This window comes from Vipera berus (genome assembly GCF_964194415.1).
Source record: "Vipera berus genome assembly, chromosome: 6".
Lineage (NCBI taxonomy): Eukaryota > Metazoa > Chordata > Lepidosauria > Squamata > Viperidae > Vipera > Vipera berus.
In genome coordinates this window covers 27,390,728-27,409,814 of record NC_138208.1, presented here as the reverse complement: position 1 = coordinate 27,409,814, position 19,087 = coordinate 27,390,728, and the positions used below count along the sequence as shown (strand labels likewise).

Sequence of the window (19,087 nt, the reverse complement as noted above, 5' to 3'; positions counted from 1 at the left end):
TGCGCTCATGACCTCTCGTCTGGACTACTGTAATGCTCTCTACATGGGGCTGCCCTTGAAGACCACTCGGAGGCTCCAACTGGTGCAGAATGCAGCCGCACGAGTTGTGTTGGGAGTGTCCCGATACTCCCATGTTACACCTTTGCTCCGCGAGCTGCATTGGCTGCCGGTTGCCCTCCGGGTGAGATTCAAGGTGTTGGTAATGACTTACAAAGCCCTACATGGCATGGGTCCGGATTACCTACGGCAACACCTGCGGCCAGCGTCAACTTCCCTCCGTCCAGTGCGCTCCCACAGAGAGGGCCTCCTCAGGGTGCCTCTGATCAAAGAATGTCGATTGGTGGCCCCTAGGGGGAGGGCGTTCTCTGTGGGCACGCCAGACCTGTGGAACCGCTTGCTGGTCGAGCTCCGGATGGCCCCCGATCTTCGCTCCTTCGGGCGGGATCTAAAAACTTATTTATTCGAGTAATCCGGCCTGGTTTGATGGGTTAAGGGTTGGGGTTTTAACATGGTTTTTAATTACTGTTTATATTCGGGCATAATATTTAATTGTTTTTTAACTTTTGTACTTTGTTTTTATATTTATTGCCCTGTACACTGCCCTGAGTCCTTCGGGAGAAGGGCGGTATAAAAATTTAATAAATATAAATATAAATATGATGTTTATTTTTACAATTTCTCATCCTGCACATCTGTCCTGAATGCACAAAACATAACTCTATTTGCAGATACACCTGGGTGACTGGAAGAGAACCATTGACATATTACGATATGAATCTTTCAGCACAAGATCATCAAACATTTTTCACATGTGATACTGACCATTTAAGGCCTGCAGATGCAAGTAAGAATTTTACTAAATTTATTTGAATTTGTAGCAAATTGTAAAGTCTGTTTTAAGAAATTGGGGATAAAAGATATCACAGATGTCTTGATTCTTAACTATGCTTGTTTCATTTAATAATTTATATATGATATTTATATCATATTTCCTGATATGGTGATTTGGAATTTGGATTATGTGACCATATGTACAGTATTTCCAAATGCTGTTTCCCCTTGCTGTAGAATAGTATTCATGGTTGTATTGTGTTATCATAGTTGGTTCTGAGAACTTACTGTTATTTTTTTAAAGGGAACAATTTTCCCCCCCTCAGAATAGTCAAAAATGCCTTAAGTGGTTCCTAGAGTGTTATCTTTTGTTCAGGATCCACTTAATTACATTGATAGTTTTCATAGCTGCTTTGGAGTAATCTATTCTTATCACATTTGTACATAATGCATTGCTGACATTAACTAATAGTTGTAAGTTCATTCTTCTTGAAACATATTGAAAGAGTACCTCTTCTATCATCAGTATCTGATTATATTTTTGGACTTAATTAATTGTGTGGTGAAATGCCCTGCTAATATATTAGTACTTTAGATAAGCCTAGCATTACCTCCAAATTACTGCATTTTTTTTAAAAAAAATGTTTCATTTCTTAGTAATGCAAAAGGCTTGGAGAGAAAGAAACCCACAGGCCAGAATTTCTGCAGCACATGAAGCTTTAGAGTTAAATGAGTAAGTCTACTGAAAGTCCTTTGATTATTTTTAATTGATTTGCTTTGTTATAATTTCTTATTACTTGGGGAGTCTTGTGCCACTTTCCTGTCTTTGGGAAAGTCTTGTACAAACTGAGAAAACTTGAAATAGTATTCTGTACAATACTATTCTGTACAATACCTGAGCAATGTGTGCATGGAATTTGTTGAAGATAAAGTTGTATTTGTGTGATATTTTCATTTTTTTTCTAAATGAAGAAGAGGATGAGTTGGACTTGATGCAGGAGAAACATTTCTTTCATACTAATCATGATAGACATGGACTGATATATTTTCTGAGTTTTTAAGAGACAGTATCTCTTTGATGTATTGTCATCTACTTATTTCAGACATGATGTATAACACTTACTCTACTTGAATGCCCCAATCACCCATTTGCCATATCCATTTACAATGGTCTTTGTTTGCCTGTTGGGCTTTCTATCTTAGTTGTTCTTTGGATATTATTTGTTCATTCATGGGTTGTATATACAGTATGGTTCCAAAATAAAACCAATCATTGTTGCTAGTTGAAAAATATAGAATTTGGTATTTCCAGAGTTCTTCTATCCCACCACAACCTGAATTTTAACTGGTAGTTTGCTGCCTAGATCCATAGCTTCAGGATTGGATGGCTTTGAACTTGCAGAATTGGGCACATGCAAAGTTGTATTCTGTTGAAGTGAATAAGGTTGCTTGGTAGATCTGAAAATATGTTGCAGAGTTTCCATGCCTGCAGCCAGTTGCTGGATTGAGGCATACATTTTACCTAAAAGAATCAGGTATGCCCAAATCGCTTGTCCACCTAATGTACCCAAACAATGTATCCTATTATTTTTCTAGCTCTCTTTGTGATGATTACTTTGTCATTTCATTGACAGATGTGCCACTGCTTACATTCTCTTGGCAGAAGAGGAAGCAACAACTATTGTGGAAGCAGAAAAACTGTTTAAACAGGCTCTGAAAGCAGGTGAAGGCTGTTACAGACGTAGCCAACAATTACAGCATCATGGTACCCAATATGAAGCTCAGCACAGTAAGAACCTTTCCTTCTGTTACCAATTCTTTAGATCAGAAGGTTTCTGTAGGGACTTTTGTGACTCATAGGTTCAGTTCATTAGATGCTTGGAATGGCTAAACTGATGTAGGATTTAAATTAGGATGAGGTGTTAGGAAAAAAGGAAAAGACAGGGTGGTTACCTTCATTCACTTTCTCATCCTGGTTTAATCCTGCATCAGTTTAGCCACTCCATATGCATGCATTATGAAGTGAGCTATAGTTCACAAAAGCTTATGCCTTTTAATAAACATATTAGTCTGAGGAACAAGTGTCTTGCAATTGACTAAGAATAATTTAACTACAGAGAAATTCTGTAGCTTGAACACTGAATTCTATTTATTATAAAAACTGAATAGTACAATGGTTCTGTGGAAAAAACTGTGAAATTCAGTAATATAATATATATGTAAATAATTTGTAAATAATTTGCAAAACTGGAAAGAAAGAAAATGCAAAAAATGTAATGGAAGAAATAACTCTAGGGTGTACAACTTAAGATAGCTAAAAAGAATACATTTTTGAATTCTTATGAATTTATTAGGGTATTGGAGAAAATAATCCATAGTTTCCAGTTACAGCCACCTGCATGCAGGAAAGATGAATTCAAAATGGATAAGAGCAATGAGTTAATTTGTTTAATCACAAAAATGAAATATGTCATGCAAAAAAAAAAAAGACTAGAAGAATTTGATTGTTTAATTTGCAAAATAAAAACAAGTGGATCATATTTAGAGACTTGTTTTGCATTTGCTTTTGCTTTTTGATGTTTTATCAAAAAAGTTGCTTTTTCAGCTCACATTTTTCCAAATACATTTAGTGACATTATTCTGTGGTGTGTGTGTGTGTGTTAGTAAGGTTTCCGCCCAATCAATGCACTGGAGTCTCCATGCTTTTCTTCCAAAATGGGTGAATGCAAGTAATTAGTAGTAAATCTATAAAACTGAGAATTGTATGTTACAGAATGGCATTGTTGTTAGCATTTATTATGATTGAATCATTAACAGAAAATTAAAATTTGCCTATGTTTTTGTCTGCATGTTGATGTTATTGGAGAAATGGTAGAAAGACTAAAGCTTGAGAACATAGAGGCTGTTTATAAGAAGCAAATTAGCTAATCAAGAATAAAATTTCTAAATACATTGAATGAAATTAATTATCTAATAAAGGAATATTTTCAAATCCTAAAAGAATAACACCATTTCATAGAATCTGAGAATGTGGGTTTTGGTCAAGAGCTCTCAGAGGGATGATAATATATGATAATAGATTTTTTGCACAGAAATGATTTTTCTAGAAAATAGAGAACTTGCAGTGTCTTTATAGTGACACAATGTAGAAAGATATGATTATCAGACATAGTCAAAACGTCAAATCAAAGGCTGCCATTATAGAATGAGCACCACTTGTCCTTATCTGGTTTTACATGGTTTAGATTAGGGAGAGACAGCAATAACTGGTTCACTTTCTGATACCTTAAATGTCATAATTTCTACCAGCATAGCAAATGACAGATGATAGGAATTGCACTAGCAATATTCAGGTTGTCCTCTTCCACTAATCTAAATTACCCATCTTTAAGAAAAACAAAAACAAAAACAAAAATAAAACAGAAGAGGACCTCTGAATATCCATGGAGATTAAACAAAGACATAAATTAAAACATAACAAAACTTGAAAAACTTGTTAATCAGAATCTGTACTCTCATAGTATGTGTGAAGCTCTTGGTGATTCAATGATCTAGGTTTTGTCTTTCTAACCCAATATGTGTATTGCAGTCTTCAGTGATAAAAAAGAGAGGAATGACTCTTCTACTAATTTACTGTATCTACCAAGGTTGGCTTCTTCCTTTTTAAAATAAGATAAAATGCCAAATATTATTGATATCACTGAAAATTTTATTTAATGTTTCAGTTCATTGATACACAATACATTATAGCCATATTTACCCGGATGATTTTACCATTTTAAAGATGAATATTTTGTAGTGATACTAGCATATGCTTCTAAAGAAATTCTATGATTGCTTAGAGTCACCCCTGACTTAATGGCATGTTAAGGCTGGTCACACAGTTAACCAAATGTTTTTATTGCATTTGGCATTTTTATTTCTCTTCAATTCATGCATCATCTGGTATTGCAATATCAATGAACCAGACTTTTTTCTTTTCCACATTAGTGCTGTTAGGTGTGTTGTGGTCAGATGTCTGTCTGTTTGGATGGGAAAGTCCCACAGGATTTTGACTTGCTCATTTTTAAGAGCATTTGGTGTTAATTTTTGCTGCATTCAAACCCAAACTTTTGGAACAGCTTCCAATGTATAATTTTGACAACTCGATCATGACATTGTAGATAATCAGTCTGTGAGATTTTGCTAATAATGATAATAATGATGATGATGATGATGATAATAATAATAATAATAATAATTTACATGTTGCCTGACTATAAGCAACTGTAAATAGTTTATAAATTGTTAAATATATTTTAAAATAAGACAATATAAGAAGCACAAAACAAAACAATAAAAAACCAAAGATGGCAGAGAGGATAATTCCCAGTAGAAATGGGAAAAAGGAAGAAAGGGGGCATCAGTTGTCTTCACCAACAGCCTAGGTAAAGAGCCACATCTTCAGGACCCTTCAAAATACCTGTGGGATGGGATCATTTGAATTTTGGGGGGAGCCTCATTCCAGAAGACATGTGCTATTACAGAAGAGGCACACTTTTAGAATCTTGCTAGGTGGCATAGTTTAAGAAACCCAGAACACATCAACCCTGTCAGAACAAACCAGCTAAGCAGATACTAGAAAAAAGAGACATCCCCTCAAGTAACTATCCCCTATGTTCTATAAGACTTTAGAGGTAGTATGAAACACCTTGACTCATACCCAGAAACAAACAGGCAATCAGTGCAGTTCACAAAATTATTACATGGGCAAACTGAGAGAGCCATGGTAGTGCACTGGTTAGAATGCTGTATTTTAGGCTAATTCTGCTGACTGCCAGGAGTATGATCCTAATCGGCTCATGGTTGATTCAACCTTCCATCCTTCCCAGGTCAGCAAAATGAGGACCCAAATTGTTGGGGGCAATATGCTGATGCTATAAAGCACTTAGAAAGGACTGTAAAACACTATAAAGCGGTAGATAAATCTAAATGCTATTGTTATCGCTAAGCGCATGCCACTGCATTGTGGACCAGCTGAAGCTTCCGGGTGGTATTCAAGAACAACTCCACATACAGAACAGTCAACCAATATTAGCATATTAACATAAATAATTATTTAGCAATAGCACTTAAACTTATATACTGCTCCATAGTGCTTTACACCAGGGGTCCCCCACCTGCGGGCCGTGGCCCACTACTGGACCATGGCCTCCTGGCCATTGGGCCGTGGGACAGGCTGGACAGTGCATGCATGTGTGTGTGCACAACCCCCACGCTTGTGCTAGCACTGTGGCTATGGGGTGCAAAAACAGGATGCCATGCCGTGGGGCACAAAAACGGGCTGCCACCATGCCTCAGACCATAAAAATGGGATGCTGCCATGCCACAGGGTCTAACTGCACCATGGGGCTGCCACTGCACCATGGGGTGTGAAAATGGGCCGCCGCTGCCCTGTGCGGCACAAAATTGGGCCAACGCCACATCTCAGGCCACAAAAATGAGAACAATGCCTTGGGATGCAAAAAATGGGACACCATTTTGCCATGGGGAATGAAAATGGGATGCTGCCACCCCGAAGGGCACAAAAATGGGGCACCACACCATGTAAGAGCCTTGGTGGAGCAGTGGGCTAATGCCTCCTTAAGTAACACCAGCTGCCTGCAATTAGTGCAGGTTCGCATCCCACCAGGCTCAAGGTTGACTCAGCCTTCCATCCTTCCGAGGTAGGTAAAATGAGGACCCAGATTGTTGGGGGCAATTAAGCTGACTTTGTAATAATGCCGCTTGGGGTGTGTGTGAAAGCCCTAATAAGCAGGCATATACATAGAATGAAGGCTACTGCTAAGCTTGTAAGCCGCCCTGAGTCTTCGGAGAAGGGCAGGATATAAATGGAATTAAAATAAATAAATAAATAAATAAATAAATAAATAAATAAATAAGAACAGGTCTAGTGAGTATCAAGTGGGTGCTAGCGCTGCCCCATTTGCATCACATGGGCACTCGTGGCCCCATTCACACATGCACACATGCATGCAAAATGCTGCCCCCTCCCTTTCCCCCCAGTCTGCCAACCAAGAAAGGTTGGTGACCTCTGCTTTACAGTACTCTCTGGGCAGTTTACAATGTCAGCACATTGGGTCCAACAATCTGGGTCCTCATTTTACTGACAGTAAAAGGTGAAACAATATATTATAGGGTTTATTAGGGTTATAAATGTTCTAGTCTGATAGATTTCATTTTTAGCAGTGGAGCACCATTGATAAAATAAATATCCAGACTAGAAAATGAGCTCTACCATGTTTTCCACAAAATAAGACCCAACTAGAAAATAAGCCATAGCCTGATTTTTAGCATGCTCCTAATATAAGCCCTACCCTCAAAATAAGCCACAGTTAAGATCATCAGCCCTGGGGAGGTGGGTTTGGCCAGCACAGGAGGTGGCTAGCGCATGGGGGCTGATGGTGTCTGGCAGCAGCCGCAGTCTGCACAGTGCAGGTAATTCTGAGCACTGTGACCACTGAGATGGCCTCCAAGCAGAGGTGCTGGGGGGGGGAGGCAGTCGATCCCAATGCGTGGCAGCATCAGCAGCAGGTAAGGCAGAGGCATGAGGGGGAGGCAGGTGATTCCGATGTACCACATGGCCACCCAACCACTCCATCCCAATGTCTATTAGCTTGCCTGAAGCCATGATGGGGCAGGGAGCCACACAGCACATCCAGATCACTTGTCTCCCCCTCACACCTCTGCCTCCAAAATGTTGTGGGAGACAGAACATCCAAAAAGTTGTGGGAAAATGAACAATGGTGGGCTACTTGGAAAAAGGAAGCCTATGCAATGAGATGGACTCTCTTAACCTGGAGGCATTTCCTAGATGGGAGTAAAATTCCTTTCCAGGTCTGGACTGATCATAAGAATCTTGAAGCTTTGAAAACTCCCAGGAGGTTTCAAAATAGGCAAGTTGGGCCCAGACTTCCATTGTTTTAACTTCTCCATCCATTATCTGCCTGGGGAAAAAAAACTTCCTAGCAGCTGCTTTGTCACGAATGCCACAATAGAGCAGTGTGAAGGCAGAAGTGGTTAAACCTCTACTTTCCTCACAGCAACTGGCTTCCCCAGCCACTACGAGGACACAGACTAAGAAACCCCAACCATTAGACAATGGGGTGATGGGGGAGTTCAAGAAGGCACTGGAGAAAGATGAGTGGTTCAGCAGCCATAAAAATCTCTGTTCAGTGCAAGATGGATTGGCTTGGCTGGGAGGAAAGCTGTAGGTGCCTGCAAATCAGAGACTGGGAATCATGCAGGCCTGTCATGATTCAAAAAATGGCAGGATACTTTGGGTTTGTAAAGGAGGCAATTTTGGTAGCCTTTCTTAAAGAAGGACATCGAAAGTTATGTGGCTAGCTGCCCTACTTGTGCTGCTGCTAAATGTAGGCAGGGAAAAACTCCTGGCCTCCTGCAGCCAGTGGTGAGCCCTTCAGCACCCTGGAGAGAGATTTTATTGTTGAGCTACCTGAAAGTGCGGGAAATCCTGTCATTTGGGTTGTCGCTGACTTGTTTTCTAAACAAGCCCATTTTATTCCATGTCAGAAGATCCCGACCACAAAGACTGTGGCTAAATTGTTTGTGCAGCATATTTATCACCTTCATGGTGCTCCAAAACATATAATATCCGATAGGGGTGTTCAATTCACCTCCATGTTCTGGAAAGCCTTTTTGGACCTTTTAGGTCATCTAGTCAAGAAAATAATGGAGCCTAAGCCTTTTCATGTTGGAGACAGAGTTTACCATTCCACTAGATTTTTGCAGTCATTGCAGCCATCAAAAGAAGCTGGGGCCTAAGTTTATTGGTCCGTTTCCTATTAAACATATTATCAATCCTGTTATAGTGGATCTGGAACTTTCTAAGAGTTTGAGACAAATCCACCCAATAAACCACTGTAGCTTATTGAAACCTGAGGTCACCTCCAAATTACAACCTATCACTGCTCCAGCTCCTCAACCTATTATGGTTGAGGGTGAGCAACGCTTTGAAATCAGAGATATTCTAGATTTTCATAAATACTCCACCCAGTATTTAGTGGCCTGGATAGATTTGCCTGCTTCCCAGAATGAGTAGGTTTATAAAAGACATGTCAGAGCCCCTAAATTGCTTGTTTTCCTTTCCCCCTTCCTAATTTTGTTTTGCAGGTGGATTCATCTTTCTGTAAGGGGGGGAGGCAGAATGTCAGAGTCCCTCAAATGTATTTGCCTTTAATCCTACTATTTTCCCCTTTCTTTGCTTTTTCCTATGTATTTTCGGGGCTTGCCATAGTGTTGGGGGAAGGTGCTTGCATGAGGTATATTGTTCGCTTTGCTCTGCTTTGTACAAGGTGCCCACCCTCTGGGCAAGAGGAATGTGACCTGAAAACATCTCCTTTATCTCCAGACAGTGGAGCTGGGTCCATTGGGAAATGAAACCAAGAGAGACCTCAAGAAGCGCGCTAAATCTCTAGCTTCTCATAACATGATAGTACCTGTGGATTGGCTGGTTTTCAATCAGATGGTTGGACACTTGGGAGAGGAGTTTTGAATTGCCTTTTTGATGTAATCCTTTACACGCCAAATCTTTGGGCCTTGCTTGGCTCTCTTGCCATCACTAACTCTCAATAAAAATTTCTTTTGAGACAATGCCTGTTTCAAGAGTTCTGCTTTCTTGAAAGATCTAGTTGAGGCAGGTCCTTACAGAAGTGCTCCTAATCTCTGCTTGTTACCTGTATAACAGACACTTGTCCACAGAAGCAATCAGTCAACCAGATACCAAACTCTCCAGGCAGTCTCTGCAAGATTCAAGGCAGCTGGGACCATAGTCACCAAGAAAACAGTTGGTAACACACTCCACTGTGAAGGACTGAAATCCTGCAGCGCCTGCAAGGTCCCCCTGCTCAAGAAAGCACATGTATAGGCCCATCTGAAATTTGCCAATGAACATCTGAATGATTCAGAGGAGAACTGGATGAAAGTGTTGTGGTCAGATGAGACCAAAATCAAGCTTTTTGGCATCAACTCAACTCACCATGTTTGGTGGAGGAGGAATGCTGCCTGTGACCCCAAGAACACCACCCCCACTGTCAAATATGGAGGTGGAAACATTATGCTTTGGGGCTGTTTTTCTGCTAGGGGGCCAGGACAACTTCACCACATCAAAGGGACGATGGACAGTGCCATGTACCATCAAATTTTGGGTGAGAAGCTTCCCTCTTCCAGGGCATTGAAAATGGGTCGTGGATGGGTATTCCAGCATGACAATGACCCAAAACACATGGCCAATGCAATAAAGGAGTGGCTCAAGAAGAAGCACAGTAAGGTCCTGGAGTGGCCTAATCTCATAGAAAATCTGTGGAGGGAGCTGAAGGTTCGAGCTTCCAAACATCGAAACCTTAATGACTTGGAAAGGATCTGCAAAGAGGAGTGGGAGAAAATCCCTCCTGAGATGTATGCAAACCTAGTGGCCAACTACAAGAAACATCTGACCTCTGTGATTGCCAACAAGGGTTTTGCCACCAAGTACTAAGTCATGTTTTGCGAGGGGGGGGTCAACCTATTTCACTCATTAAAATGCAAATCAATGTATAACTTTTTTGAACTGTGTTTTTCTGGATTTTTTTTATTCTTTCTCTCATTGTTAAAATAAACCTACCATTAAAATTATAGACTGATCATTTCTTTGTCAGTGGGAAAATGTACAAAATCAGCAGGGGGTCAAATAATTTTTCCCCCTCACTGTATTTAGTCACTAAGTGTTGATAACAATTTGATGACACATAATAAGATTTACCAGGGGAAAAAATTCCTGAGTATGTTCTCTTACTAGTTGCTGACCTTTGAGGAATGTCCTCGTCTTATTCTTTAGTATGTATCTCACTTGTTTTTTCACTTTATACAGAAGGATCAGTTCTCATGGAGTGTCAGAATTGCTGCAGTAACTTGTTAAGCACCAAGTTGCTCACTTTTGCAAACTAATCATACACACTAACAGATGTTCAAAGAACTAAGATTTTTAAAAATGATAATTGCAAATTATTATTAAATGAGAGCTATCAACAGTATGAAAAGAAATTGCATTACACACATAGCAATGTATCTCTTACCACTCTTCAATGTATCCAGTGTCAGTGTGCAGAAAGCAAATTCAAGGGGCTTTCTTAAGATTGTCATGGAGGTTTGTGTAAATAGGTCTATGGTAGCTCTATGAAATGCCAAGCAGTTTACTGTGAACAAAATTATCTGGGAGGAATAGTTAATTTAAAAATGTTTTTCTGCATCCTATCAGAATTTATATGCTGCATTAGCAAAATATTGAGCAAAGTGTAGACATAACCTGATGGCCCAGATTTGTGGCATGCTGTACAGATGAGCTGTTATTTCAGAGGGGGATGAACAGAAAGAACACATGCCTAAATAAAACATGTTGTGGAAGTTACTATACTGTGGTGATGTGAAAGTATCACAGTGATCTAATATCTAACTGGTAGTATATTATAGACATAATATAAATGTCTATAAATGTATAGACATTTATATAAATGTATTTCTCTAACATAATTAGCGATGGACAGGTTTTAGATCTTTTTTATTGTGTTGGGCTACTATCTCTATTAAGTAATAAATTCTAAGAAAAGGCATTTCTTTGCAGATGTCAAAATAGACCTTTTGTTCTGTCAGTTTCTATAAACAATCTCTTCAAACCTTTTCCCCTTCTCTCTTTCTTTCCTTCCTTCTTTTTCTTTCTTCCCAGGACGGGACACTAATGTATTAGTCTACATAAAAAGGAGGCTGGCAATGTGTGCGAGAAAACTGGGGAGAACCAGGGAAGCTGTGAAAATGATGAGAGATGTGAGTTTGGATTTGTGTTAATATTTGTCTTTTATGTAACAAGTCACAATCACAGAGAGGAATTTCCTTTTGCTATAGAACCAACCTATCTACATAAAACAGTGCTGATATCTAGAGAGCTTAACCTGCTTTCTTTTTTTCTGGTCCTTTTCCTATCATCCCTCATATTTCTGTAGAGGGTGAAAGATTTGTGCCCTTTATTGTTTATTGCTCCTGTCTTGTCTAGTTACTTTTTCATGGAACTTCATATTAAAATCTGATTTTTCTTATGAATTCAACATCTATATAAGGAAAATCTGCAGAGTCTCCTATTGCTGTATCACGAAGGGTATGAAGAAGGATACTATTAAGCAAAGAATCGTCCCTGATTCTACCATAAACATAGAGTAGTAATAAGCGAAAAAAAGATTAGTTACAGTATTTTAGAAAATTTGGTATGTAGTACTGAAGAAGGAAGTTTATGTGACCAACAGATGCATTTCAACTCAGCCCCCAAGGCATATGTTGTTAATTATGGGACAGTTTTGAGGGTGATTTTAAGGAATCCTGTGCCTTTTTTTTTTACTTGATTTTGCCAAAAACAAAAGCAAAAACCCCCGCACTGTTTAAAATCAGTGATTTTGTTGTCCCCTCGAGGTACTCGGGTAGCTTCAGCCAGGCCATAAATTGCCATTTAATGAATGAAAAAAAATCCATTTCTTAGAAGGAAAGAAATGTGAAGAATGCAAACTAATGCAATTAATTTACAATTTCAAAGGGTTAAGAGAGATGAAGAATGTCACAAATTATTCCACCTCCTACACAGTTTTTTTTGTTTTCAGGAATGAGAGACAGCATACTTTAGAGATCAAAATGTTAGTGTGGTATCAAGAAGTCTACTGTCAGCCATGTAAACTTCCTGGATTACTTATTACAAATTACTCTTTCTCAACCCAACCTTTCTCACAGGGCCACTGTGGGAAACAAAATTGGGAGGAGGAAGTGCTATAATGCTATTGTGAGCCCTTAAATGAAAAACAGGTTAAACAAATATAAATAGTATAAATTACAACTATTTTAACTGTTTAAATGGAGTCGGGCTGCATACTAAATCTAAATAATAACATTAAAAACACAAAATTGAATATACCTATAATTAAAGATAAATTTTAATACAACCATTGTTCCACTTTGGGAGGGAAGCATACATTATTTAACTTTCAGGGCCAAGGCCTTTGTTGCTTCCCTTGGTTATGCTGAATTCTTATTCCTAGATTTGCTTTTAATACTGTATGACAAAATGCATAGAATTCAGGGACATTCTATTTATTGTATAGCTGGAATCTTATCTTTAAAAGTAATCCAATCTGCTTTACCTCTTCTTATTCCTCAATTTGAAGAAACTAAGTTCCTTCCTTCCTACTAACTAGCTTGGGAAAAACATAAAAACATTTTGGTATTTTGATTTTTTAGTATTAAAGAATTGGAATCTCAGTTATTGAACAAAGCAGTTGTTAACTGCTTAGCTCTTGACACTCTTGACTGTGGTCATTAAGTAATCTCCTGGCTCATTAAGCAGATGGAGCAAAAGAACTGTTTAACAAAGATTTTATCTCTATGCGAAGCTTCATACAGAGCTGAAATCCTCCTGGCAGGCAGCCCTTTCCCTTTCAATGTTCCTTCAGCCCACTTATGTATCATCAGGTGCCGGGTGGGTGTGGCCCATTGGGTGGGTGTGGCCAATTGGGTGGTCATGGCCCATTGGGTGGTCATGGCTGTGGTGGTTACAGCCTGCAGGGGCTGGCCTGGCATGGGAAGGGCATGCACTCAACCCTCCCACCACCATGCAGAGTAAGGTTGCTGCACCTGCCCCTGCCCAGATGCCCTTCCCTCCCTCAAGCATTTTTTTTACTAACCTGCCTTTCAGCCGCATTCCATTTCTCCATTCACCTCTCAGATTTCACAGCATGTTTGTGGGACTGGGTAAAAAAAAATTCTATCAGACTTTCTAACTTCTTGAGATCTCGCAAGAAGTTAGAAAATCTGATGGATTTTTTTTTACCGATAGCCCCACAAACATGCAGCGAAGGCTGAGAAGCAAACACAGAAACAGAATGCAGCTGAAAGGCAGGTTAGTAAAAAAACTTTTGGGGAGGTGGGGGTGGGGGCGGCAACCTTACCCTGTGCGGGTATTGATGCAAGTTGCTCATGGATGGGACTGAAGGCCTAGGACTGGGGCAACAGCACGTGTGCCCACCGAGAGGGTTCTGCATGCCACAGGTTTGCCACCATGGCTATATAGCATCATTTCCAAAGGTGTCATTAATTCAAACAGTCATTAACTGATTAGTTGTTAAGTGAGAACTACCTGTAAAAAATTAGAACATTGTAGAGAGGAAGTATGTCAAATTTCATAGAAATCAGGACAAAACCTTTGAGCTGAATTTTTTGCTTTTTACGAAAATCAGCCAAAAATTTACAGTAAAGCCAAATTGCAATTAAGAGATTAAATGTGCCAAATCTGATAGAGCTCAATGCAGGGCTTTCAATGCTTGTTTAATTTCTCATTTAAAATGTACATAATTTGTTTGAGTGGAGAACATAATGAAATTTGCTGCAAAAATATGTCCTGGAGTGATAAAAATGTATGTCACTCAAATTTCATTCAGAGGGATTAATTAGTTTTTATGCAAAAGACAGAGTGACAAGAGGCATTAACTCTTTTTGTGAATTTATTACAGCCAACAGGTATGGAGGTTTCAGAGAAGTACAAGTAATGAATATATTTATGTTTTCTTTAAAAGAGAGTATTCCTTAAACCATTTGAGTAGATAAGATAGCCATACAATTGTTTCTGCAAATTGCTTCATAGAATAAAGTTTCTGTGAGTGGAGGAAACTGAATGATTAAGCAGCATTTCTTCCTTCAGGACTTTCCATCCTTGCAACATTCTCAGAGTGGGATAATTTATATAAATCACAAAGATCCATTTTTTTATAATTTCTATAAATATTTAGGTCAGATTCTCTGGTATTGTTCAACTTGTCAAAGTTTTGTGTCCTCAATGAAATTTTAAGATGTAAATAAGAAAGACGTTAACATGTCAAAATGTTGTTATTCCCTAATAAGTATATGGATGATTTTTTTATACTGTATAATGAGTTTGCATAACTGTGGAATACTGCAATCTTTTTCATCAATAGGAAAATGAAATGGAACCTGAGATTCTTAAATAAGATATAATATACCATACAATCCTGTATGTATTCAGCAGAAAATTCTTCCCTAGAATAGAATAGAATAACAGAGCTGGAAGGGACCTTGGAGGTCTTCTACTCCCATCCCCTGCTCAGGCAGGAAACCTTATACCATTTCAGACAAATGTTGTCCAATCTATTCTTAAAAACTTCCAGTGTTGGAACATTCACAACTTCTGGAGGCAAGTTGTTCCACTGATTGACTGTTCTAATTGTCAGGAAATTTCTCCTTAGTTCTAGGTTGTTTCTCTCCTTGATTAGTTTCCATCCATTGCTTCTTGTCCTGCAACCCGATTGAGATCCGCCAGCCAAGCGTAAAATCCCTTGGGGGCACCCAGAAGAGGTCTCTTTTGTTGTCCGCTCTCGCTCTCTTTCTCCCTAGTTGATTTCCAGTGGCTCACAGTGCTCAAAACAGATGACCAACAGGGTCGATTTCAATAAAAATAGAAATCAAGAAGAAGAACGTGAATGGAGGGACATTACCATGAAGATTGATTGAGCAAATCTTATCCAGTTTTTCAAGTGTGTTGAATGGAGAAAAGTGGTATTTCTCATTTTTGATCCTTACACCATGGATTTTAGACAGGTTCCATGTACAGGAGAATTTCCACTCATCAAGGCCAGCATGTCCAGACTAAGTCAGAGCTCCAAGGTCAGTGTTCCCAGGTGTGACGGGTTTGTCCTCCACATGAATTAAAACATGGAACCCAGTGACCTTAAGAGACTATTAATAATCTGTCAATGGAACAAAGATTTTTCTCAGGCTCGTCCTTGTTTAAACTCTTCAGTCTCATTTTGTTTAGTTCTCTCTTGATATGTCCCAGTGCCTACTAATTGGAACCATTGACACAGGTGTGATAGTCCCCTTCCTTTCATCTTACAGTTTTAAACATTACTTCACTGATTCATACAATGGATTCCTGCAACAGACCTCAAGAGCCATCTATCTTGAAGCAAACTGACATAAATTGAAAAAGTTGGGGAAATGACACTATTTCAACTAAGCCCTGCTCATTCAGGCTCCTTATGAACTTGCAGTGGCTGAAGTAGCTTTCATAAACCAGTGCCCTTCCCTGGCAATTCTGCTATGTTTAGAATCATAAGTGGTTCTGCAGGCTCCAGCTGTCTATTTTTAAAATACATTTCAGATTTATTTGTAGTGTTGTGAATTTTGTGCTGTGCCCATGTTGGTGCTCCAGGATATTGTTTTCAAATACAGCACAGTTCTTTCTGTAGCTGGTGTGATACTCTTCATTATATTGCATAAAATTGTGCTATATAATATCTGAAAATATAAATAAAGGATTTGGGGATTTTGTATCTTATCAAGTAGTAGGTTGTGGTCTACTTTATCAAATGCCTTACTGAAATCCAAGTAAATTATATATACAGCATTCCTCTGGTCCACTAATTTTGTCACCTTGTCAAAGAATGCAATAAGATTTGTTTGGCATGAACTGTTTTGACAAAGCCATGTTGGCTTTTGGTTCATGCCAGTCTTAATGCTGGTATTAAGAATCTTAGAATGAAGCTTTAGTTAAAGTTTTCAGTCTATCCCTGTATGAAGTTTCATTACCTCTATACTAATAATATGTAGACAGATGTGCAAACCTTCCAGGCAAGATTTCCTAGATTTATTGACAATTCTAGTTCACAATCAGGGACACCTTCCCTCCCTCTTTTTTAAAAAACTGGTCTTAGCATAAGGACCATATATGGCCCCAGTAAGATCAAATTGTATGTCAGGCTTTGGATCTGTTATTGGTACACCTTAATTTACTTATATTGTCCAACAGGTAATTTTTATATCAGTTTATGCATTCTTAACTCTGATTGTGTTTCTATAAGTAGGCTTCTTCTATAGTATCTAAAGGCACTAGGTCCATGATGTCGAACCTATGGCACGCATGCCACAGGTGGCACACAGAGCCCTCTCTGTGGGCATGCACGCCCTCGCCCCAGTCCTAGGCCTTCAGCTGGGTTTTATAAAACCTTTTCACTTTAGGCCTCCACTGCAGTGTGCAAAAAAAGAGGTTCAATCGATCAATCAATTTCAACTTCTCACGGGGAAAAAAGATCACGCAGTGATCTTCCCAAAAGTTGGAATTCATTGATTAAACTTTTTAGTTGCACCCAGTCTGCCATTACCACCACAGCCATGCCCACCCAATTGGCCACACCCACCCAATTGGCCATACCCACCCAATGGGCCACGCCCACCCAGCACCTGACAGTACACAAGTGGGTTTTGGGTTGCAGTTTGGGCACTTGGTCTCTAAAAGGTTCGCCATCACTGCACTAGGTTGTTACAGGCTGCTCTAGAGTGTTTTGTAAAGGAAAATACTTTTATTAGGAGAAGCTGATGGCAGGCATAGAAGGCAGGATCTATGAGGGTGTCCCACTCAGATCAATAGGTTAAAAGAGTCCCAAGCAAACCCCACCTAATAATTCATCTGGTCAGTTTAAATGAACCAATCCACAGGTGTTAAGTCCACTATGGGAACAGAGCTGATAACGGGGTCCCATGCTTGTGAAGATGTTGTTAGGTCTTTGCACCTTCCCTTCTGCAGTGAGAGATAAGCCAGATGGCCGGAGGCACATTCCTTTCTTACCACAGGTTGACATCAAGGGAGAAACAGTTCAAAGAGTAAGTATATAGAAACAGCAGAAGGGATATATTGTAGCAAAGCAGAAAAACATACCACAGAGCCTTCCCCCCTCCCCCTCAGGAGAACAGCAGAACCCACAGAAAGAAATGGAAAGAATTGAAATAGATGGCCCCCCCAGGAAAGGAATGGGTTCTGACATCCTGCCCCCCTTAGAAAAAAGAGAAATCTACCTGTAGAAAATAAAACAGAAAAAAAGGGAGACAAAGATTAGTCTAGTTTATCTGGATATGCAGTGTGGAAGTAATCTGGGGGCTCTGACATGACATTTCTGAACCCACTCATTTTGGGAATGAGGCAGATGTTTCCATGCTACTAGATATTAGGTGGAACCATGGTGTTTTCTGGAATCTAGAATTTCCTTTATTTCAGAATATTGTTCACCTTCTACCATGATTGGATGAGGGGAGGGAGCCGCAGCTGGTCTTAAGAGCGATTGCAGTTCGCATTTCAGAAGGCTGCAATGAAAAATTGGGTGAACCTGTTGGAACGTCTTAGGGAGCTCCAATTCTATCGTGACAGGATTGATTATTCATTTAATGGGAAATGGTCCCACAAATTTTGGTCCTAACTTCTTTGAGGGCTGCAGGGATTTTAGGTATTGTGTTGACAGGTAAACTTTCTCTCCTACTTGAAACGGGTTGGGTTCACTTCATTTCTTATCTGCCTGGAATTTATATGCTTCCTTAGCCTCATCTAAAGCCTTTTTTACAACCGGCCAGATATTTTGTAATTGTGTAATCCATTCCTTCAGGGTAGGTATGGTCAGTTCACTTGATGGAAGTTCAGGCATTGGGTTGAAGCTTTGTCCCATTGCCACCTGGAAAGGAGTGTAGCCTGTGCTGGAATGTACTACATTGTTGTAAGCGATTTCTGCGAATGGGAGTAGTTCAGTCCAATTATCTTGCCGGTAGTTAATGAAGCATCTTATGTACTGCTCCAGTACTGAGTTCAACCATTCAGTCCCACCATTTGTCTGTGGATGAGGACTAGATGACAACCCCTGAGTGGTCCCCAAAAGTCCCAGAAATGCTTTCCAAAACTCTGATGTGAATTGTACTCCTCTATCCAAAGTCGATAAATGTGTTGGATAAACAGCTTTGCATTGAGGATTTCTTGGTATGGGATAAAATGTACTTGTTTAGAGAACAAATCCATCATGACCCAAATGACTGTGTTCCCCCCACTTTCCAGTAACTCCACAATAAAATCCATAGAAATTTCTTTCCAAGGCACTGAAGGGGCCACTACTGGTTGCGACAAGCCTGGGGTCTTCCCTTGTCTTCTCTTAGCTGCAACACAAATTGGGCAACTAGCCACGTAGCTTTCAATGTCCTTTGTTATCGACGGCCACCAAAACTGCCGTTTCACTAGGTGTAAAGTTTTTACGAATCTGAAATGACCAGCTGATTTTGAATCATGGCATAGCTGCATAAATGTCAGTCTCTGGCTTTTTGATATGTACAGCTTCCCTCCCACCCATGGCAAACCACCAGT

At 39.6% G+C, this 19,087-nt stretch overlaps 1 protein-coding gene across 5 annotated transcripts in view; it reads left to right on the top strand.

Moving 5' to 3' along the window:
- Positions 1–19,087, top strand: part of ST7 (suppression of tumorigenicity 7) — a 189,005-nt gene that overhangs the window by 129,540 nt on the left and 40,378 nt on the right. For all 5 annotated transcript variants that reach the window (XM_081331183.1, XM_081331182.1, XM_081331186.1 and 2 more), the window contains 4 exons: positions 729–844; positions 1,489–1,564; positions 2,466–2,620; positions 11,591–11,688. In XM_081331183.1, coding sequence (XP_081187309.1) covers positions 729–844; positions 1,489–1,564; positions 2,466–2,620; positions 11,591–11,688 — 445 coding nt within the window. The remainder of the gene's footprint in view (positions 1–728; positions 845–1,488; positions 1,565–2,465; positions 2,621–11,590; positions 11,689–19,087) is intronic.